At 36.4% G+C, this 24,146-nt stretch overlaps 1 protein-coding gene across 6 annotated transcripts in view; it reads left to right on the forward strand.

Annotated features, from left to right (window-relative positions):
* Window positions 1-24,146, forward strand: part of TBC1D5 (TBC1 domain family member 5) — a 316,631-nt gene that overhangs the window by 240,846 nt on the left and 51,639 nt on the right. For all 6 annotated transcript variants that reach the window (XM_039703278.1, XM_039703288.1, XM_039703293.1 and 3 more), the window contains 2 exons: window positions 14,588-14,673; window positions 20,386-20,654. In XM_039703278.1, coding sequence (XP_039559212.1) covers window positions 14,588-14,673; window positions 20,386-20,654 — 355 coding nt within the window. The remainder of the gene's footprint in view (window positions 1-14,587; window positions 14,674-20,385; window positions 20,655-24,146) is intronic.

Raw genomic sequence — 24,146 nt, forward strand, 5'->3', positions numbered from 1 at the left:
AAAACCTCTTCCTGTTTTAGAATGGCATATGTATATGTGTGGGTATAATATACAGGAGAGACTCACTGTATAGTGGATAAATTCAGCTGTACACAGTAATCTGTATTTACTCAGATCTCTGGCAGATAGCAGAATTGTGCTGCTGGTTTTGAACTGTCTCTGTACATGTCCCATTAGTAGGCTGCCAGTGTAAAGTCTGATTTCCCTCATCTTCTTGGTGCGCAACATCTTTGAAAGCAAAAAATTCATCACTTCTGCACTCTGACTGCCTTCTGCAACATTTCATTCAGTACCAGTGTTTACACTTTTATGGATTAAGAAAAAAATTGTCTCTTTGTTTTTGTATATCAGTTTTTTGCAGAAATCTGCATCCTTATAGCTGTTTTTTTCATTCCTCTCAAGCACAAAGATTTCTTTCATGATGAGAAGTAAAGTGTATCATCTTTTCAGTGTGTAAGAAAGTTTCTAACGTTAGATCTCAGGAATCTTTCTTAAGATTTTGGCAGCAGTCTGTGAAATCAAACTGCCCAGCATTTATTTATGTACTTCCATAGCAAACAAGATAGAAATATTTTTCAGAAGAAAGATACAAAGGGAGGAAAATTTTGCTCAGTTATCCATCTGAATTCAATATGTAATCTGTCATTTATTGAAGAGATATGTTAAACAATAAAGTGATTACTAATTATTCAGCTGTCCTCTGAAACATGCTAGGCAGCATACAAGACATCCTATCAGCTGAAGGGGACCAAAATTAACCACCAACTTCCCACAAAGAGGATTAATCACTATTCCACTCCTTATGCTCTTGTCTCCAACAGAATGAAGCTGTCAGGCTTACAAGGCCTTGATGCCCTATTAATTAACATTCTCAGGTGGGCCTTGATAAATACTGGATTTCTGTAGTAGTAGTAGTAGTTCTGTAGTTATTTGCTCAGGTGAATCAGTACTTGAAACTCTTTGATGCAAAGAGTGGTAGTTGCTTTGTCAATTTAAAAAATATAAAATGCAATTGTTTCTCATTTCTAAGCTGTACTTTTTTGCTTGGGAAATTCTCTGAATGTTGAGAAGGTCTGATTTCCAGAAAATGAAGAGCCTAAGGGACTTGCAGCCACCTCTAATTTTACACTGGTTCTTTGTGTGAGGCTGCATAAAAAGATCAGGACTTCTTACAGTAAGGAAATAAAACCATTCTAAAGGATCCTTCTAAAACTAAAAAATAGCTCCTGATCTGAGATATAAATGTATTTTCAAGGCTATTACTTGAATACCTGTTTCTTACCTTTTCCTAGGTGTGACTTTAGGTTTCACTTAGATGTCTGTAAGCATATGTTTGTTCAGTCTCTTTTTTCTATATATCTCAAATGGAAGTCTTGCTGTTCTTTAAGACCTATGCACAAACATTTCCAAATCTGTCAACATTTTTCATGAAAAGGAATGAAAAGGAAGACTCAACAAGGCATCATGGGTGCTGTAGGAGTCCAGTGCACAGCACAGATTATATACAAAAATAAGTGGAAAATTATACTCTTTTTTTTTTTTTTTTTGCTATTTACATAGATATAATTCAGTTTGCCCTTATTCCCTGTGCAGATAAAAGCAGGTTGTAAAGTCAGTGCACAGCACAGATTATATATAAAAATATGTGGAAAATTATACTCTTTTTTTTTGTGCTATTTATATAGATATAATTCAGTTTGCCCTTATTCCCTGTGCAGATAAAAGCAGGTTGGAAGAAATGACAAAGAGTAGTCTGTAGTGCAACTTGTAAGTGGTGATTAACAAATTCAGTACTTAATTATTTTTCTTCCTTCTTTGATGTTTTCCTGTGCATTTCTCCATCACAAGCTTCTGGTTTCTAATAGGAAATTACATTTGGTTCAGTGCAATTTTTTCTCTCCTTATCCAGAGCTGAGTTTTTCTGCATGGAATTTCTTCCAAGACTTTGCTTGGGTTTTAATGTGAAATCAGGGAGCTCTTCTCTGGGAGACTGTTGCATGGTCCAGTGGCTTATTTCATTATTTGTTGAACATACCAAGAATGTTTAGTGTTGTTCCAAATATCTGAGAGAGGCTTGCTCTCTGCACCTTGAAGCTTTAAATTTCAGCTGGACAAGAAATGGCAGTTTAGAAGTCATGGCCAGTTGCAAACAGGAATCTACCACTTGCAGGTTTGCTGATATATATGTTGTCTTCCATATTATTTTTTGCAGCTAGGAAAATACTAAGTCATCTTACAAGAGGGGAGGTTGTGGGGTATTTGGACTAAAAAAGGTTGGAGGTAGGTGAATAAAACTAAAAGGTTCTTAAGGAACAATCTTGTCATAAATTGTGGAGTTTTTTGTTATCAGATGTTAAACCTCATACAACTTTTCCATCTATAACTTCCAATTCTGGAGATAACCTGGGTTTGTATATATAAAAAACATCTATGATTTTTTCTGTTTCCTCGCTCTGACATAACAAGTATTTCCTTCTTACTTCTTGTCATGTAGTCTCTCTCAGGAGAGCTAAACTTAGGCTTGATGAACCTGTTGCATTTTGTTTGCCTCCTTTCACTGCAGTCATCACCAGGAGATGTTGACTAAATGTCAGAAGCAAGCTGTACTTAAAAGGTAGGGGGCATTTTTTTCTCAAAGATGGACAAGTGCAATTTCCTGACCTTTTGTGAAATCAAGCCTTAGCATTATCCAGTATTAAAAATAATATAGAAAGTAATTAGTACTTGCCATTAACCTAATGCTTGCAGCAGCTCTCCTGATCACTTTGGGAACCCCAGTTGGCAGCTGAGATGAGAGAACATTTTAGATACCACATCTCTGATATTTTTCAGTGCCACAGAAGAGAAAAACACATCTCTGTAATAGCTGAAAACAAGTTAATGCACCTGTCTCTGAGAGGGGGGCTGAGAGATACTAATTTCGCAGGCATGAGTATGGATCAATGCAGAATAATTGAATTTCAGCCTTTTCTGCATTTGGCTAGCTCCACTTCTTAGGAAAATGTGGAATGAAAAGCTCAAATCAGTGTTGTTGTCTTTGCATAGGGTGATAAAGTTAACCTGCTTAGCAGAGTATTTGTTTCACATTTCTAATCTTTGAACAGATAATTGCCTCAATTATTTATATTAAAGTAACTTCTACGCATTTAGAATCTTTCTGAATATAAAAGTAGAGCTTCTTATGGAAGAATGGGCTATTAAAATTGTATATATGTGAAATGAAAAAATAAGGGAAGATTCTTTTATGTATATCCAAAAACATTCACTGAAGGTGTGTGTCTGCATATTTAATACACCACGAGTGGCTCATTTTCTTTAGTTTTTTTCCTTATCAAAATCATTGAGCACTGTTAATTTTCACAGCAAAGGCAGCAAAATTAAGAAGTAGAGATATGGAGATAGGGCATTGGAAAAATATAAAGTGATTAAAAAACATAATTCTAACTAGAGTTGTTCAAATAAAAAAAAAAAATTAAAAAACCCAATTAGAAACAAAAGTCATAGAAAATGTGAACATATTGTGTTCCTTAAATAACCAGATGTTCTTTCCTTCCTGAAGGCAGCCAGGGCTAGGAATAAAAGGTTTAAAACTATTGTTTTAAGTTAACTGTGAATTTTGAAAATCTGTTTTCACCCTTTAGCAAATAAAATTCTAATACAGAAACATAAGCAAAGTAATTTTCATCTTTGGGTGTTCTTATTTGTATGTTGTTCAATGTTGAAGTGTTAACCTTATCACAGTGACTTATTAGAAAACTAAAACACTACAGAGAATATTACAGTTTTGCACCACATACTAAGAACCTGACAACTGTCCTTTGTCTGAAAGCTTACTGTATTTGTTCTTAATTTTTATGTAAAATAAGCTTGCTTTGAGATATTTTAGCATGGTGAGTTGTCCCATTCATTGAGCAAGCTAGTTAGGAGCTTAATTCAGTGGAGAGATCTTTTTATCATAAGCTACCAATTAAAAAACAAAAAATAAAAAAGTGTGTGCTTGGTTGATGGAAATTGTTGCTTATGCTAATAATATTATAGCTACTGCTCCTGATATTTTCTCAACATTGTATTTTAGCTATTTGCTGACATTGAAAGTGGCTATATATTAGTATTAAATTCTAGCTAAATCCATGGAGAAGAATACATGACATTTCAAAGAAGTCGTATTAGTTCGTCATGACTGAAATTACAGATACTGCCAGAAAACGTAAGCAATAAAATATGGTCATGATCACTCATGTAAGGAATAGTTGGGAAAATCTGCATTCTAGCTTTTAACTCTATTCACTATCTAAGCAATGAGTAACAAGGGGAAAACACATTGCTGAAATTTTGAACCAAATTCTTTGTACATTTATTTTCAGCTGAATTTTCTTCTTAAGTAGCTGCCACCGTCTCATAGTTTTCTCCAAGCTGGTTTCATGTGCCTGAAAGGCTGTTGAGTTTCACTTTCTTCTTCTTCAGATAAATTCTTTTCTATACACTCATTAACTGAGGTGCCTCTGCAGAGCTGCAACTGTCCTTTGAACGCTGCCGTTATGTCAGTATTGTTGTTTTGCTGTTTGTGGCAGGAGAAAAGCAGGTTTGGGGTTGTTTTGTTTGTTTGTTAGCATTGTGTGTGCAATCTGGCATTAATTACCTCTCTTTAATGACCAGATTGCAGCCAATCAGAAGTTGGGATCTGGCGCTGCTCCGACATTAGCAGCTCATTAATTTGTACCTCCACGCAGAGGTACTGCTGGGGTGCGGGTCCACTTCGTTACAGGGGTACCAGCAAGGGGCAGGGAGACTCTCAACAAACATTTCTGCTTTTTAGTTTTGATCATGAAGAATGTGACTGATATTTCAGGAGCAATAATGCATTGAGGGGGGGTTTAGGTGTATGAAACATAAGTTATCAGGAAACTGGGATAATGGGTATCCCAGTGCAGTGTGAGCTGCCTGTACTTTAAGTAAGGAGAGTTGCCTGACTGAGTGAGGTCACCTGTACTTTAAAGGAGAGTTAACTTTACATGAGCTATTATTGATAAAGGTTTTCCAGAAAACTGAACTACACATCTCTTCATCTGGAAGAAGAGGACTTAAGAGAAATAAAAAATAAACACATTTACTTTTAGTGATTCACAGATAACTTCTATTTGCCTTAATTTCTGCAAGTTTAAGAACTTGCATATGCAATGCAATGTAGATAGATTTTTATGGACAAAAATGTGGCACCATTCTCAACTTGACCTCTGCTTTTATAACCACATTCAATTCCTTGTACTGTACTCAAGGATTTTGATGTTCTAACATTCCCATTTGCAAATACAGTGAGGTTAGATGTAATCTAAACACCTCACTTTAAATAAATCAATGTTTTTTCTGTAACTGCATGCTTAGCTTTTTAATGGTGGCCATGATATTTACTTACTCTTTGTTTATGTTCATGTTCTTAAAATGAGAAACTTATATTTTCCAATAAATTGTCTCTGCTTTGTTTTAAGAATTATTGATTTAAATATTCTGTTATTGTGTTTCATTAATAGAATAAGGTATGACAGGCGGCTAAGAGTTTAATGATAAATTACTTGGAATAACCATGTTGCCATAGTACCACATAAAAATAGTAAGTGTACCATGAATTAAAAATCTGCTTCATTTTTTTACATTTGTTTCAACACCTTTTTTCCCCTTTCACCTATGCATTTTAGAATACAAAAAGACTACATGGTCAATACTTGTGATGCAATAGCTTTGTTATCTCTCTCAAAGTTCATTGCAATCTCTTCACTGGTACATTAACCATTTAATCAACCCACCGTAAAATAGTCATCCTCAATATAGCCTGTATGTCACAAGCAGTATTTTCAGGAAAAAGTCTTGGAAAGTGGTTGATTAGTCACATAGTCAAGACTTTTCAAATGAGAAACCTTTCAATGTCATTCTCATTCTGCAGCACCATATGCAAGACAGTAGTCATCACGCAAAGGAGAAAGCTGATCTCTTGGATTGCCAATGGCAACGCAGTTCCCAAGTGTTGCTCTCTCCTTAGTGTTGCACACACAGGCCAGTTGCGTGGGTAAGAACTCACAAACACTGATTCCATCAAAGCTGAACAGCCATTGCATTTAAATTAATAGGAATACGGTGGGGAATAATACGGAATAAAGCAAAGCTTCCAGAACAGTGGCACCTGCCATAGAGAAAGCCATGCCACAGGTAAGATGGTGCAGAAGCAAAGGACTTGTCCCAGTTCTGTGTGGGGCCAAGCAAGATGGGGCTGCAGTCCCCTGCTGGTAGCAAGAGCAGAGCCCAGCCAGGTGACTTTGTTGTCCTCATTGCCCATCTTCCAGTGGCCCAGCAGAAAGGAAGGCCACTGGCCTCCTTAGGGGCAGGAAGGAGTGGGTGGTGTGGCTGCTGATTTCTGGGAGGGTCAGGAGGTGCAGAGTCTTTCAGAGGAAATGGCTAAAGGTGAGTTAGGAACTGCTGTTTCTACTTTTGGCTAACATTTGACAGCAAGTCTCCAAGACAGGATAGACCAGAAAGTTCTCATTGGAAGAAAGATTTTTTAAATTATTCCTTCTATTTGAGCAGGTTGAGATCCTCAGTAGCAAAGTAAAAACAATTCTGATTGTACTTGCTGCTAAAGCAAGAAGCTGAAGCATTTTAAGCTCTTAATTACTTTAGCTACCAATAAAACTTATTGCTTGTGAATTTCTTGGGGCTATTTCTTTCAGTTGATAGGTTTACTTCTGTTTAAAATGTCATTTAAAGCTACTGACCCTCTCCTATAAAAGTAATAATGTTATTTATAAAATTACACTTCTAAAATGTATTTAACAGTGTTAGAGTGAGGTGATTATGGTTCTTCTTATGTGCAACCTGACAATTCAGTTAATAATTTCTAGTTTGCAAGGGAGTTTATCAAAATGAAGCATTTAAAACACTTAAAGCACTTTGATTCTGCCTAATCAAGAGTCCTCCATTTCATAATTTATTTACTTAAATTTGCAAAACAGAAACTATGAGTTACATAAAAGTTGTTTCATTACTTTTCAATAATATATGGAAGATTAACTACTGAATCACATCCTATCTATTATGATGGAATTTGAGTTCAGACTCTTCTGATAGAAATGCAGATATACTACTTGTGTACCTATGTATTTCATAGTAAATATTAGTGTATCAATTGTAATGAAGGCTATTTGAGTACGTTTGTATTGGAAAGCGCTTCTCTGAAAGAGCAAAATACTGTCAAGATAGAACTGGGAATGGTATTTTTTTTCCTTTGCTGTAACTTTTTATGGAAAATTAGGTTTGGAGGTGTTTGTTTGTATTGGAAAGCACTTCTCTGAAAGAGCAAAATACTGTCAAGGTAGAACTGGGAATGGCATTTTTTTTTCCTTTGCTGTAACTTTTTATGGAAAATTAGGTTTGGAGGTGTTATGTCTTTTGTCCTTTGTCTTTTTAAGGAGCAGTAGTGATCAAAATGGCTCTCTAGGATAAGTCCTCATGATTGGAATCCTAAAGGAAAGGAGTTGCTTGTCCCGCAGCACCAGGCCCTTAGCTTCTCTCTGTGTTTCACAAGAAAAGATTTGGATGACATATTCCTTTTGGTGTGTGCATGGGGCTCTGTGAATGAGCTTTTTTCACTCCCCTGGGGACCTTTTTCAAGTGGTTTATGTAGCAGATTACACGGAGAAAGTGAATTATTCTGTTTCTTCTCCTTGTAGTGAAAATAACCAAATAGCACCTTAAAATGTTCTTGTTTTTCCCTGATATGTGAGATTTGTGTACAAGCTTGTATCTGGAGAAGATGTAATGCTGTAAGTGTGCTTACAAGGGGTGTATAAGTATAAGCTTTGGATAACTGCATTACTCACAAAGCCATCAGTGAGTTATGCAGGTTGTCCAAAACGAGTGCCAATAAAACCATAATGTGGTAGCTTTTCTGTACATAAAGATGTCATATTTTAAATCTCATAATTTGGAGCATTCCAGGGTTTAAAGCAAGGCTTGCTGTGTGTTCCTTTCAAAAGCGTGGAGCTTTCCTCCACAATGTTGTAAAACTCCTGTTCCTGACTGCGCGAGGCTGCAAGATGCCAGAGCATAAATCTGTCACGGGGTAGAGCTGAACACTGTCAGATTTATACCTTACTATTTAGTTAATTTACTTCTTAAAACCAAGGGTTCAGCTGAAAAATAGGCAACTAAATTAAGAGGCAGATTTAAAAGGTACTTAAGCGATTCTGTTGATGCAAGATGGGGATTTTACGCAGGTTATGAACTTGAACGTTGGCAGGTCGGAGTCTTTTTGTCTGGAATATCAATAAAAGCTGATTTGGTAGGATTTGATCTACCTGTTAAAATGCAATGTGCTGTAATACTATAAATGAAAATTAAAAAAGGCTTCCCGAGCAGTTAGGACAAGAAGCCAAAATACACAACTAGAAATTTCTTTCAGTCAAGTCACTGAAGCATTTTTAAATCTCACTTGTCATTTTTTTTCAGTTCTTCATCTCTTGTCATAGAATGCCCATGTGAGAGAAAGCATGTGTGTATGCAGTTAAAAACAGACCATAACGCACAGTATTTAAAATATCTTCCTGGTGTCTGAAATTTCTAGTTGCCAGGGGAATGGAGGGTTGTCACGTAACAAAACTGGAGATAATTTATTTCAGCCTAATCAGAGTTCAGGGGTCTTCCATTCTTGACCCAATTAACTGAATTTTCTTTCCTTTTCTGTTTTTTCTGGGAAACTTTGTTGCTTAGGGGAAAAAAAACCCCTCCTTCATTTTCTTTAGAAACAATTAAATATTATAATTCTTCATGCTGTTATTGCATTGTAAATAACAAGGTCCATGATTGAGACCCTTAGCATCTTCTGAAAAATGTAAACAGGAAGCATTATTCCCAGTTTGAGGATTATGGCATTCCTTTGCCAACACCAATATTAGTGCATGGATCTCCTGACTCCTGTGATTAAAGGAAGTTCTTTATTAGTTTTGTGCAGTGTATCCTTCATGTTTGTGCTGCTTTCGTGCACAGGGTTGATAGATTATCAATCTGTGTTTTAGGTGGTATTTTGCTTTTGGTCTTGAACCACTTTTGAATTGGCAATAGTACCTTATAGTATCTAATGTCTTGCTGGGTTTTTTCATTCTAATAATTTGGTGGTTCATAGGTGGATAAAATACCTTTTGTGCCCCAGCAGGTTGCTTGCTGCAGTAGGTATAATAAGGGAAGAGAACTAGCAGGTGAAAAGAAATGTTTGTTTGTTTGTTTGTTTGGGGAATGGTTTTTTGCTTTGGGTGCTTTGGAGTTTGGGATGGTTTGGTTGTTTAGTATATAAAATACCTTGATATGTTTCTGTAATATTAAGCTTTTGCTTATACTGTATAAGTGTGTTCATGTGGGGTGGAGACCGCTGCCTAAATATCTGACAGAAGAATAAAAAGAGGAAAGGTGAAATCTTCTCTCAAGTTATTAGGTAATAATTAGTAAATACTTCACATTAATTATTAGTGCCTAATGGAAAAACTGCTGCTGAACTGAACAAAATGTATTCCTTATCAACATCTCAGCTGCTATATTTCAGCTCTGTTCCCAGTCAAAATTTTTGTCATGTTTATGTCATCTTTAATGAAAAAAGTAGCATAGATGACCTAGCAGGAAAAGGTCAACCTTTCCTGACCTCTCAGTCCTGTATGAATTTAGGGTCACATGATCCTCCAACTTTAGAAACAAAATTAAAGAGAAAAAAAAATAATTTTATTACAAAAATTTCTTAGGCAATACAAGAATTATGAAGAAATCCAGTATTGCCATGTCATCTGACAAAGGGAAAAATTAGAAAATTGGCTCCCTAGAAATAATTGTTTAAATAAGTAGAACAACATTCCATCATGATCCTTCTCTTGGTATTAGATATGTTTGGTTCAGTCTGGATTTTGATTTAGGCTTAAAATGTTAGTACTTTAGGGGAAAAAACAATAAATGTTCTGCAGCATTTGGATAATATATTGGAAAAAATTAGTTTTAAAACATTCCATTTGACACTAGTGAGATGATTATTTCGGTCAGCCTATTGTACTTGGATGTACAATTCACTGCTGCTATTTTGTTTGTTTTTTCTCTGTTGCATTGCGGTTATCTAGTTTCAGATATAATCTATTAAGTGGAGTATTTTTTTAGTAGCTGAGGTTTTCCCACCTGTCTACCCTAAAACACCTGCAACATATGTTTGTATAACCCTGCAATGCTTTGTGGTTTGGGCCTTGAGAAATTCCCCCAGAGCTTTTTGCTTATAAACAGCTGAGCAATTCATTTCTCTGATGACAAGTGTTTTTCCCTTGGCATTGAGGCAATAGCATGCTTGCTAAAATACGTCTCATTTTTCGTAAGATATATTGAAAATCTTTTTTCATTCTTGTCTCTTATTCTGAACCTTCAGATTTTGTGCAAAATTGTGTTTGATTTTTTTTTCATACCCCTGTTAATAAAACTTAAAAGGGAGAAAAGAAAATACCTCAACAAAGAAGAGTGTTATCGAGATTCCTCCACTTGCACCTGCATGTAAACTTTTAAACATGCTGTGTTTTCAGGGGTCAGACACCAGGTGCACTGCAGAACAGCCTGTGACTTTTGTCACACACGAACATGCTTTGCTATATCCTGTCTATTCCGTGGGTAACGTGATGTGATATATCTCCAGAGGCTAGGGAGGAAAAGGGGTTTACTTGGGAATTTGAGCATGTGGAGCAGGATCCTTAGCTGGGAGTTGCTTTTCAGCAGTGTGTGCAGGTTTAGGGGATTGGCTGCATTCAGTGTGATTCTGACCACAGTGTCAGTTCCTGGCCTTGGAAAAGTGCAGCTGTGGGTATAACAGCTCACCCCTGTGGCCCTGGAAGAGGATAAAGGCAAATAGAAAGTCCCCAAGAACCTCCTGGCAGCCGTGCAAATTGGAGTGGGTTAGTCTGGGGATGGCTGAGAATAGACAGGAGGACAGGGAGGGCACTTCAGCAGGCAAATGAGCTGGGACAGGGGGATCTTTTAGGCAAGGAAATGCTCAGAAGCAGGACTGCATCAGAGATACCTGAAACATTTTCAGGCTTTTTTTCCCCTGTGGCTAATACATTTTGAAGAGACAAACTCCAAAATCACATCAATTTCTATGTGTTTTTATATGTGAATTTCATATACCATCCTTTTAAAAGCATAAATTGAGCATTTTCTAACAGTTGAAATTATGTTCATACTAAATAGACATTAAGATTAAAAGAATTATAAATCCAGCGGACTACTCCTACAAAATGGGTGTAGGAAAAGGGGGTGGGGGGGTTGTTCTAGTATTGTATTTCTTCTCTGTCTTTCCTTACTAGGGGAAAACCATATATGTGTTAATCTGTACAGTGCCCTCAGCCCTCATACAATTTCTTGGAGGCATTCAACAAACTATACATTTGAAGAATTAATTTCACTGTCATTTTAACATTACCCTTTTAAAAATAAAATAATTTTATCCGAGTTAGTAACAAAATAATGTACATAAATTGAAGAAGAAATTGAATAACTTTACATATTTAAGTAATAAAAAATACAAATTGGATCTTTCTAAATTGCACTGTGTAGGAAAAAACTGGTTGCTGTGAATATTTTAAGCAACAGAGTTATGTTTTTTGTAAATAAATTTAGTCCTTAGTTCTGATACATAGGTTGCAATTTAGTGGACAGCTCAAACTGAATGCTTAGAGAGAGAATTACTTCAACATTCTTAAGGAACAAGCATTGTTATGGTGTAGGTTTTCTGTTCTGCATTTTACATTAAACTTACTGAAATGGTTGAAAAGAATACAGAACTTAAAGGACAACTACAGTGACATAAAGATCATAATCTTCAAAATAACGTATTTTTTACTGTCTGAATTTCAGTTTTCAGAAGTATTTAAATTTTTTGTGGTGATACTTCACAGATAGTTGTCTGCTAACATATATATCAGGTTGTTTTCTTTTAAATATTGACATTTTTTGAAAGGCTATCAGTGATGCTACAAAAGAAGTCGCAGTAGTAACCCTTGGCATTTACTGTATTGCATTTCTAATGTTTTTTCTGAGAGTTTTTTTTCACTGCATGTAATAGTACTTTAAACTGCTTCTTCCTTTGATACCTTTAAACCTCACAGGAATTTAAATAGGCTCCTGTGAAAGTAATGCTTGAGCCTCATTCATATGTTCGAGTTAGATGTTATTCCTATTAATGGCTTTAAGTGCTTAGATAGTAGATCAGATTTTCGTGTCTTCAATTGCTTGCCATTTATGCATAAATATATTTCAAGATACTGTTCCACATGATTTTTTCCTCTTGTATTGGTTTTTAATTTTTATTTAATTCAGAAGCAATGTGTAGTAATCTTTTTAATTCAGAAGCAATGTGTAAAAATCTATTTTATTATTTCAAGATACTGTTCCACATGATCTTTACCTCTTGTTTTCGTTTTGGGTTTTTATTTAATTCAGAAGCAATATGTAATAATCTTTTTATTATTTATTGAGTAGAAAAAAAGAAATTTCAATGTTTTTGCTAACTATCAATGTATACCAAGTTATTGGAAGCAAATTGCAAATCTGGCTAGCACCTGGTAACTTGTACATTACAAAAAGATGTCTTATGGCTTAGAAGTGCCCAGTATTTTAGTCATCTCTTACTCTTCAACATTACCCTTCAAAACATGTAAAGAAAGAAGTTACTTAATTCATAGGAGAAAAGTTACACTGTTTGATTACTCAGACAGAAGTCACAGAACCATCAGTTATCCTCATCACGTCAGTTTGGATTTGATTATCATAGAAATGTATTGAATTACGAAACTAGAGCAATAGTAACTAAAGCTGATTCATTGTTATTGCTGTCAGTTGATGAGGACTGACTTTCAAGCTCTATGAATTGGTAGAGTTATTCAAACATTGTTTTTATAACAAGAGATGAAAAATGTAGAACAGCCATTACAGTGTGGGTGCTAGGATAGATGAGAATTTTTTAATGCTTGTCTAAGAGCTTTTAGTTGCTTCATTTTTTAATGAACATTACAAACATATATGTTTAAAATGTTTATTGTGTTTCCAAAGAAAGAAAATGAGACATTTCATACAAGATTAAGTCTAACTGCAGTAAATAATCTGGAAATTCCCACCCTTAAATATGCTTCCAGAAATCATCCTGGCCTTTGGTATCTACTAATCCTATAAATTTTCTTGCCTCCTTTTATGTTCTTGCAATGTTTTGGTCTTTAAAATTCAAGTCCTGTATCCTCCTCCAGAAACAAGATTTTCAAGGAAGGAGGGCTATCTGTAGGTATGTGGAAAATGAGAGGATAAGACTGTAGATACTCCAGTCTGTAATGAAATCTGAAGAGCCAATATACCACATGAAACTGAAACACCTGAAGACTGACACTGTCAAAAATATATGTACTCTCACCTGTGAACAATGGTTTTGGAAAAGTCAATGCATAGTTCACTAAAACTATATTTACCACTAGCAGGACTTAAGAAGGCAGATCAGAATATAAGGTAACAGCCAATAAATGATTAAACCTTTGTAGCAAGTACTTAGAAAGTATTTAGATCTCTTTTATACAATATATCTGATCACTATGCAGAAATTTTTAACACTTTACCATTTTCTCTTGCACTAGAAATTACTTAAGCCATTTCTCATTTATATACATATTTTTCTAAAGGACCTCTCTCTACCTCTCTGTTATTTCATTTCTATCTGCATGCAAAGTTTTTTACTTCAAAATATTTACTTGTTCCTCCAAATAGTGTCCTTCAGGATGCATGCAATCGATCATGATACTTTATGCATATACAGCAGTCTATGCTTAATGTTCAATGGATTATTAGATCCCAAAAGGATGATTTCAGGACTACTGAAGGCAGCATATTCCATGAAAGAGTTTCATTGTGTCAGAAGTGGACAATAACAAGTGGGTTCTGGTTTCAATATTAATTATATACACTTTATTATAGTGTATATAACAGTTCTTTATTCATGGCCTCGGTTTTCAGTAGGGTGAAATTTGGAGAGGAAAAAATAGGCTCTGTGTGCCATCTAGTGGGATTGTTCAGGTTGTCTCACTCAAATTAATTCTTTGCTTAACAGAGTTACTGCTAGTGATGTATTCAGTTCAAAATGTTTGCTATAGTTTCTCCATACTATAACCATTTTCTTGAACAGCACAGCACTTTAGCTTGGAGGTGGTCAAATTCTATACCTGACCTACAGGAAGAAACCATACCAGTATCTGTTCTTGTGCAAGAATTATTGATTTAGTTAGGAATGTTACCACTACAGCAAACAGCCTTATCACCATGTGGAAGGGTACTGATTTCTGTGACAATGGAATGGACTTACTCGTATAATTTGGTATGATATTAAGTATTTTAAGTCTTCACTTTAATGTAAATGACATTACGCCTCAAAAAACCAAGATTCCAGGAAAACAAATTCTTCTGTAAGTTTCTAATCCTCTTTACTGAACGTATTTCATTTCTGTTTAAAATCACCCAGAAAATAATTAAGTACTCTTTTATTTTTTAGCGAAATCCAAGACCAGTGACTCACCAGTTCCAACAAAATTTAGATTATTACAAAGCACGTGGAGCAGACTTGATGAACAAAACCCGGTAAGCTATTTCTAAATATATATTCACCAAACTAAGACCTTACATGAAAAAAAAAAATGTTTCAGAAATCACACTTATACTAAACAGGAATTACATAGGCAGTATTAGAAGCGTTTATTTCAGATCTGTCCCTTGGCTATTATTACATGAAAAAAATTGAAGTTTTTACTTGTAGTATTGCAGTCACTCACTGGCATAATTTTAAGGGAGGCTGGGGACACTTTTACACAGTGACATGTATCCTAAAAACAGGGTAAAACATTGCCAGTGTGGATTCTGTAGCTGAACTAATTCTGATAATGCACCTAATTGCAATCTGGAGTATCCATGTACCAGAAGCTAAGTTAAGTTGAATTAATATAAATCCAGTTTGAAGTAATTTTAAAAAAAAAACTTTACCTCTAGTCTTTTAGAACTGGTTTCTATCAATAATGCCAAAATTCCTCATCAAGGCCATATAATCTGGGTGGCCAAAAGTTAGGTGCCAATGGCAGGTGGCTGCTGGTGGCTGCAGGTCAGTCCAGACACAGCGCTCCAATTGACACAGTCACGGGCAGTTTCTTGGGCTGCACATGGCCCCAGCTGTTCACTCTGCCTGCTGATTCATGGGAACTTGATGGCTTTTGGACTTTTGCATCGCTGTCACATTCTGTTGAAATCAGCTACATTAAAAGCCAACTCAAATTAAAATGGTGTCATTTGAGAAGCTTTTAAAAAGGGACAAAGCAGCAGAAATTAAAGCTAAATAGAGTGACTACAAAACCATCATTTTCTCTATATATCAGGCTTTAAAGTTGAGGACAGGTGTCAAAAATACGTTCTAGTACATTTTCTTAATGTTTTTACTTATTCTTTTGAAAAATTATCTCCAGTGTTGCCTAAACTGGAAAAATAAGTTGTTTGAAGTCTCAAAAAGAAACATGCCAAGGCTTTTGAAAAAACAAGTAAATCATAAAGCCCAGACAAGAATGACACCTGCTGGAAACCTAAATTCCAAGAAGAAAACATTTATTAAATCTATGTAGGAATATAAATTAATTGCACACACCGCCTACACATCAAAAGAGATGGGAAGTTGTTTAGAATAATTCAGATAGAAGAAAATCTGGGATAAATTAATCTCAAGACAGGAACACTTAGAGTTGGTCAAATGTGCTAAAGCTGTTTAAGATTGGACTAGGGAGAGAACTGGAAGATGTAACATTAGGAAATGTTTTTGCAGTGAGCAGAGATGGATTAAGTCAACTACCAGGTCTATTTCATCTTTAATTCCACAGGCTTAGTGACATGTTTAAAATATCTTGACAAATCTACTACATATTGCTTATTTTATCACATATAAAACTTTGTAATCGGTCATATTCATCTATTTGTCTCTCATCTCTTGTAATGATTACTTACTGAAAAGAGAAATGCCTTTGAATAAGGCCTGCTTAAAACAAAACATTTCCATCTTAGCAGAAAACTGCAGAGATTGAATCATCTTCCTAGTGCTAGTTTAAAAATACACCATTCACAGTCAAGGTCAATGATGCTTATTGTGATGAAACAAAATTGTTTGCTTCGTGGATGGAATTCATGTCTCCTTGATACTCATATTTTTAAAGTGATGCCTTACTTTTAAATGCATCTGCCTGTAACTACAACGTAAATCAATCAGTATTTTTCTTGTAATTGTTGTGCATGTGTGGTACATTTGGATGGCTAAAATGTAGATTGATCCATGTTTGATGGCTGTAATCATCCTTTGCATTAATATATCAGACATTTAAATGGTAAGAAATAGAAACATTGTTCTTATTTTACTGAACTTCAGCTCACTTTTAATGTAAGACCTCCAGAGATGTAGCACCTCACTATTGTTCATTTTCTGAAGCTGTCATTCAGAGAAATTGCACACATTTTACTTCACAATACATTTTTTAAAACCGCCTCTTGAAAAGATATTTAGATAGTATCATTATTTATTTTTCATTAATTTATACATGTTCTGAGCTGATCATTAGCAGTGTCAGTTCATAGCACAGCCAAATCACACCACAGGTTATTAGGAGGTGTGATAACTGTCCTTTCTAGTTGTCATGTAGTACTAAAACATCCTTGCATTTTACTGTTGGAAGCATTTCTAAAAATAATGTTTTGGACATACAGGCTTGGCAGTTGTTCATGTTCATCGTTCCTGTAAAATGGTATAAAATGAAGTTTTTCTCAAAAAGTCTCTTTCCAACCATCTGAAAAATGCAAATAAACTAATTTGTCCTAGTGTGTATATATGTCAAAGCAGCAAATCAAACTGTAGAAGAAAAACTGACACCTTTTAATTAAGCAAAATATAGCTGAAAAATAAATAAACAAGAAAGAAACAAGCTGGTGGATAAAATACACAAGCCCTGTATAAGCTTTGTTTGCTGCATCTGTGTACTATCACAATAATGATGATAGATTAAGCTCAAAATGTCCAGTGGATTTGTTGCTCAGGTGGCCTGTCAGTGTAAATAATTTACTTTCAGTAAATATAATTTTTTGTGCAAAGTCAAGGATTTTTTTTTAGTGATTGTTAAGGTTCTAGATTTAGAGACAATGTAAACCTAGGACTCAATGTACAAGTCATTATCTTCCTTCTAAGTTAATGTTTCAGGTGAGTGAGTCATATGTACTACCCCAAACTCCAACTTCGGTGATTGTTTTTAGTAAATGGAGGGAAAAAATATACTAAAGTTTGGGTTCTGAATCTCAGCCATATTACTGGTATGACCCCCAAAACTGGCAATGTAATGAGATTTATTGCAACTGTTGATAACTAACCTCCCATTCAGCTTGACCTCATCTGTTATCAGGTTCCTATAAAAGAAAATAGAAAACTCAGCCTACTACAGGCAGGTTACTAAAAAGAAGCAATCCACTGAGTGTTGATTCATGTACCCAACTGCTTTTCTTGCCTGGCATAATTCGCTAGAGCAGCAACTTCAGTTTGAAATGCTGACATTTGTGCTCCTGTGTCTACCACAAAAATAACCAAATATTTTAAAGGACCCAAGGGAAAACTGATTATCAAATCTCCCTGGCTGTTTTCTGTGAGCCTTCACATAAAAATACAGTCCATCCAGTGGCCATCCCTCACTCAGAACTGGTTAATCTGGTAAATCCAGGTTCTTGAGGGTCTAAAGGGACCAAAGTGTTGGACTCCTTAGAGGCGTGACTAATGTCCTTTGATCTTCAGTGGGAGTGTGCTGGCATCATTCCTGGCAAAAGAAGCCAATACAAGTCTCGAGAGGTTGGTCTGGATAGGTTACCCCTTAGTGGCTAAAGTTGTTTAACAGCTTGGACTTAAGATATTTCTCAGGTGGAATCTCAGCTTCAGTCTCATGAAGTGCTTTTCACACTGCTGTTAATGCTTCTCCCACCTTTTCAGGGAGGTCTCCTCCAATTAATCTCATTTCCAGAGGGAGTGAGACTGTTCATTGCACAGCCTGAGCAATGGTAGGTGAATGTATTTCATACCCTTGCAGAAGGCTGTTTAAGGTGTATTGCCCTCCCTTCCAAGCCCGTGACAGCTTAGCAGTGGTTAAAGGCACAGTATTGGCATTCAATTGCCTGAAGTAAACTGCCAGCCACGACTCTGTTGGCTCCTTCACTACCAAGGCAGGACAATTAGAAGGGGACTTTGAAACCAACCCGTCAATGCTCAGTCACAGAGGTGCTTATATTGTGGCTATTGAGTTTGCAGTGGTGGGTGTTGCAGCTGTTAGTGGAACCAAATCAGCTACAACTTCAGAAATTCCATTTTGTGCTGCAGCAACGATCCAGCACTGTGATACATCAGTAATCCTTAAATCACTTGGTGCAGGCAACACGTGCAGCAAGTGCACAGCTGTCTCTGGATTTCTTTCCAGGTCGGGGTCGGCAGGCTTCTGCTTCTCACCCAGGAGCCACCAAACATCCAAAAAGTCCTCCCCTTCAGTTGGGGGGTGCAGACCTGGCCTCAGCAAAGCACCTGAAGCTTTTGCACATAGGCAATTGTTTGAGTCACTAACCATTAACACTTCTCTCTCACAACTACTCAGTTTGCTTTTGAAACCATTTGGACCTCCTGCAACTGTATTTTATACAGTTCTGCAGATGCTTTCCTCATAGTGACTCTGTCATTCACTCTCAGATGACTGTGGAAGGACTTTTTGTAACACCAGCAGCAATCAATGAGATTGGGAGGCACAGAAACATCCTGTAATTATTAGCAATCATTCTTTCCCAGCTTTCATAAATTGGGAAGCAACACTTGTCCCAGTCTCTGCACTGCTGTTCCTCCTAAAAAATTCTAGATGCCATCTTTCTTCACCACCAGTATATACGGCAGGAACGCCCTATAGAGCTTGGAGCTGTATCTTGTGAGTGTGCAGGCTCTCATACCTCCTTCTGATAGCTCTCCTTTTCTGTCTATTCTGAGTATCTATTCTGATTCTAAACAACTCAGCTGTTGTTATTTTCTTGATGTGCTCTATATGTGTGCATGTTTGTATTGTGTATTCTAAAAAAAACCCATCTCTGGAGACAAATAGAGAAATTAGAGGAAGAGCAAAATCAAAATTACTCTTCCAGGTGTCTGCAGAAGTTACAAATTACCCATATTAATTCATTTGTAGTTTATTTTTAGTTCAACTTCCCTGAAACATTGTAAAGCTATTTTTCCCCAGTACAATGATTGTGTTGGTTTTAATTACATTTCTTCATGTTTTTAAAGGACAGCTATTTATATCGTGGAAGTACAGATCAGTAAAATGAAACCTCAGGAGTGAAAAGGTCTTTGTGGTTGTGATATATTTCTGTGAAGGGTATTTCAAGCATTAATTATATAAGGCAGGGAATTATTGCATGAACAAATAGGAATGGCTTTGCTAATCTGTGGGTTATGTGAACACTTCCACTGGGAATTAAAAGGTTCTTTGCCTCTTTATTTTAGACAAATTAAATGGTTTGACAATTTCCTTGTTCTTAATGTTGCAAATAACTGAAGTGAATTAAATAGCCACTGTAGTTAAAAATAAAAAGTAACAATTATAAGGATTGTGATTCAGTATATGTGTTATACCCTGAAGCAGATCTTCAGCAAAATCACTTTCAAAATCAGGATTCCTGTTAAAAAGTGCTTGGCTTAAAATGATGGGCTGGGCAGAAGGTGAACTCAGAGCAAGAGACATCTAGCTCTGCCAACCTAAAAGGACAGTCTAGTGTTAGCTTTGCTTGCTGAAAGAAATGTTTGGGGTTGACTCATTTTAAACATTTGAGAGAATTTAATCTAACAGAAATAAATATTAAAGTGCCCCTTGAATAAGTGCAAAAATTCAATTTTATAAAGTTTTTGATTCTGTAGAGCCTGGATTCCTATTTATCACTCTTTCCTTTTTTTTTTTAATTTAGGAAGGTAAATTAAGAAAATTCAGAAAATTGGTACAAACTCACTTTGCTTGGGGTTAGTCTGCATTTTTCAGGGAGAAGGACCAAAAAAAATTGTCCACTTCTGGTTGGGAAAAATTTATACCATACCCAGTCGCTATGGTCTCTATTTGAATTCCAGTGCAACTGTAGTAAAACACCTTCTTTGTAATGTTCAAATCTTGGATTTTTATCTCTGAGTTTTGAAGACCGAGGCATGTATGGCTGTGCCTGTCCAAACCATTGGCAATGATGCAATGATTTCTCCTCTTCTTTCCTCAGTGCCAGTGCTAAAGCTGCTCCTCTGAACATTAACAAAGTCTCCAACAGCTTACTGAATTTTGGCCGAAAGCTCATTGCTCCGGCCATGGCTTCGGGCGGGGCAGTGGGCACTCCTGCTGGCGGGAGCAGCTTCCCTCCCTCTTCAATGCCAAGCAGGAGCTCAGTGGAAGCCTCTCAGCACCAGCAGCACCACCAGCAGCAGCACCACCACCAGTCACAGCAGCAGAGGATGATGAAGTCTGAAAGCATGCCAGTTCAACTGGGCAAAGGTAAAGGGGAAACCTGTGGCAGCACCATGACTGAGGGACGTTTTGTGGTACATCTTCAGAGCTAAAGTTCTTTCTTCTGTTGATTTTTATATCAGTGTGTATATATTTGGAGGAAACAGCAAAAAAAGTATTTTGTTAGGCAGGATGCCTATGCCAAGTACAACAGCGTAGCTGCAGTGCAATACAGAATTAGATGTTGTCTCAAGAATGTACAAATATTGTAAGTTTTGAACTTCTAAAAATATACGAACCAGAAACTGCATCAGACAGGTCAACAAACTAATCATTACCATATGAAACATGAATCAATTAATTTTTCAGATTTTTAGATACAACCTTTTTGAACTGGAAAACTAATTTCATACATGTTTTTCAGGTTGCTGGCAAAAAATCGCATACATAACAGTATTAGCTAAATACATAATAATAAGTGAAAGAAGTTAGCGAGTAATTCTTAATAAATTTTTATTCCCTTTAGAATGAGTGGAGCTTATTTAAGAAGTTATTTGAACCATAATATGAATTTTTCTTTTAATAATTTGTGATGACCCTCGGCACTTTATTTAGTAAACACTGAGTCTTTTTCTTTAAGCCTTTTTTATATTTCTTGAGGACAGCTTATTCAGACAACAAACTCACAAGCTCAGCTTTGGTAGTTGTTTGCTATACTCTGCCACACTCAAGGTAGGTTACTGCTTTTCATCTTCAGCCAGCCCATGGCAGTATGTGCTTTTCAAGGAGTATGTAGAGCAATACAGTATCTGCTGCTTTTAACAACTCATCCAGTGTCATGGTTATGAGCTTGAGGGCTGGTGACCCTGAACCTTTGCATAGGATTGCTTTTTTTTTCACCAGATTTGAAAGTGTAAAAGAAGGGATGTAACACTTCATAGCTGAAGTTGGTGTTCTCTCTCTTTGCTGTGCCACCCATATGGTCCAAAGGCCCTTTCATGATACATGGCATCCCCAGCAGACACTGAGGGAGCCAAACTGAAAGGTACAGCTGTTCTTTTGGAGCAGGCACATAGAGGCACTTCTGTAAGGGCCACTGCAGCTGCTTGGCAAAATCCAGATATGCAGCTTCTCCCAGTTATAGAAGAATCTCAAAACTTGCTCCAGCAAGGGTTTTACAGTACAGAGGTAAAACTAAAGTGCAGCAAAACTGCTACAAATCCTGTTCACAACAACGTAAGTACAATTAGGTGTAGAACAAAATTATTTACACTGTTTCAGAGAGAGTTTTTCTTTGCTTTTTTAAGAGTTTTACATAGTTCTCTTATCACATTGTTCTCTTTTCCCCTCTTGAGTTCCGAAGTGGTCCTTGGGTGGCTCTTTTCTTCCCCTGCTTAATATAATAAAAGCACAGAATTTGAAGCAATTCCTGTAGATGGAATTGATTGTGGATTAACCTTGATGTGGCTGGTAAAGGATGGCCTGTCGTATGGGCCAATTAACATATATCATCAGGAAATGCACCTGATACTTTCCAAGCAGGAATCAGAATAAAAAATCGTAGTTATGTTTGGTCATTGTCATGTGCAAGATGTGCACATATTGCTTTATCAACAGGAATATGGAGATTTGGTAAAGTTATGAAGAATGTATGATTTAGGGCACAAAGCATTTTCATGGTAAGTGGAAAAAACATACTGCAGCTTCCTCTTGCTTGCTGCTCCAGACCTGTACAGTTATTAAGTATTTTGCCTGTAATTGTACAGAAATTTCAAATTATGGCAGCTCTGTTTGCAAGTGCCATACTTTGTATTTTTAAAGAGACACAAAAAATAACAAAAGGAAATAGAAAGTATTTTAGAGGTTCCCCAGCGAATTCTCTCTGGAGTAAGTTTAAATGTTCAGCAAAAAAGTCCCTATTTGCTCCACCATGGTGAAGACACGCTAAAAAGTCTTTTGAAGCTTGCTGCAGACCTTTGTAAACAGCACAAGCTCCATCACACCTTAAAAGCAAGAGTAAGTCTTTTCTGTTCTGTGGAGGACAGTAACACCACCTCAAAAAAGAGTGTACAGCAAATCCAGTGATTGAGGGCACTCTCCACAGCTATGAGAAGCTGCCAGTACTTCTATCCCAGGCACTGAGATTCAGGATTTAAAATATATTCGTACTCTCAGAAGCTCTCGTTCCACTCATTTTGGTGCTGAACTTTTTAGCTTCTACACTGGCTTTTTTTTAGATCTGGATTCTGCTGTAGGTTTTGATTCTCTAAAAATTATTTGGCATAGTTTGGAAATACAAGGCTCCCAAATTACTAACTAGCTGTCACTAACTGTCTCCTGTTCTTGTTCTTCCCTGTGTGTTCAGCTCTCCTCAGCCTCCTGGAGCCTGGTTATTTAGCTGAGGTAGGCAGAGACATGGATTTAGGATTTAAATTGAAAGACATTTGCAATTTCAGCTGATGTAATACTCACAGATGTTCAGTCTGTGAACTTTGGCCTGTTATACAGGCCAAAGTGCTGTAAATCTAGCAGGCATCAAGCCATAACATAAGTCATCCATTTTTCTCTCACTGGTCTTTTCAGGTTTTGAATGCTCAAGTAGTGCTGACAATTTAAATTAATATGTAGAGATTTATAAATTTGAAGAGATTAAATTAACTGGCTGATCTACTTTGTGAAGAAGCCCTTGGTAACAGAATACCTTGCAGGACTGTCAAAATAATCCTATCCCAGCTTTAACAGCTCTGTTTCAACAGAGTTACCACTCACTCAGAGTTACCAGCTACCATTCATGCTAGATGAGGGATGATTGGGTTACATAATCCATTGTAATTATTTCTCACTCCAAAGTTTTGGTACTTGCTGAATTTCTGTAGGAAAAAAAAAATATAATTTATATAATGTAAATGGAAAAACAGCAGACTGGAAAAAAAAATCTAACCATAATTGCCAGCCTGTAATTCCAGATGAGTCTTCAGCATTACAAATCACAGCTGAACGAAGTATCCAGACATCTAATTGGAAATTCAGTTCCTCCTAATAATATATTAGTCCCATTCAGCCTGTCCTCAGCACAGAAGAAGATCGGGTATCATTACTGATTACTTATGCAAGGTAGCCTGCTAACAGAAGAGGGATTAAAACATTCTCTTGATCCTGCACAGCGAAGTAATTCATTGGCACAAAAGCTGAATTCAGATATTGAGTTTATTGGATTTTCAGTTGAGGTGGTTATTTTGAAAGATTAAAAAAAAAAGGATAATGAAAAAAAATGGGGAAAAATCGCAATCATTGCCCTGTGTGTTCTAGTGGATCCTTCATCATTCAGAAACTGCATGTCCTTTGATTACCAAATGGCAGTGTATTGCCAAGAAAAAAAAGCATTTCTCTTTCTCTTCTTCCCTGATAGTGCCAGATACAGTTTTCCTTCTAGGTCATTTCATGGTGAAACCCAAAATGCTTTTGATTTAAATGCGGCTTTATCACAAGGACACATTAGAGGACCAGTTAAAAGACAAAGTTCTGCCAAAACTTCATTTA

Source organism: Passer montanus, unplaced genomic scaffold (genome assembly GCF_014805655.1).
Source record: "Passer montanus isolate IOZ18808 unplaced genomic scaffold, ASM1480565v1 scaffold10, whole genome shotgun sequence".
In the NCBI taxonomy this organism is placed as follows: Eukaryota; Metazoa; Chordata; class Aves; order Passeriformes; family Passeridae; genus Passer; species Passer montanus.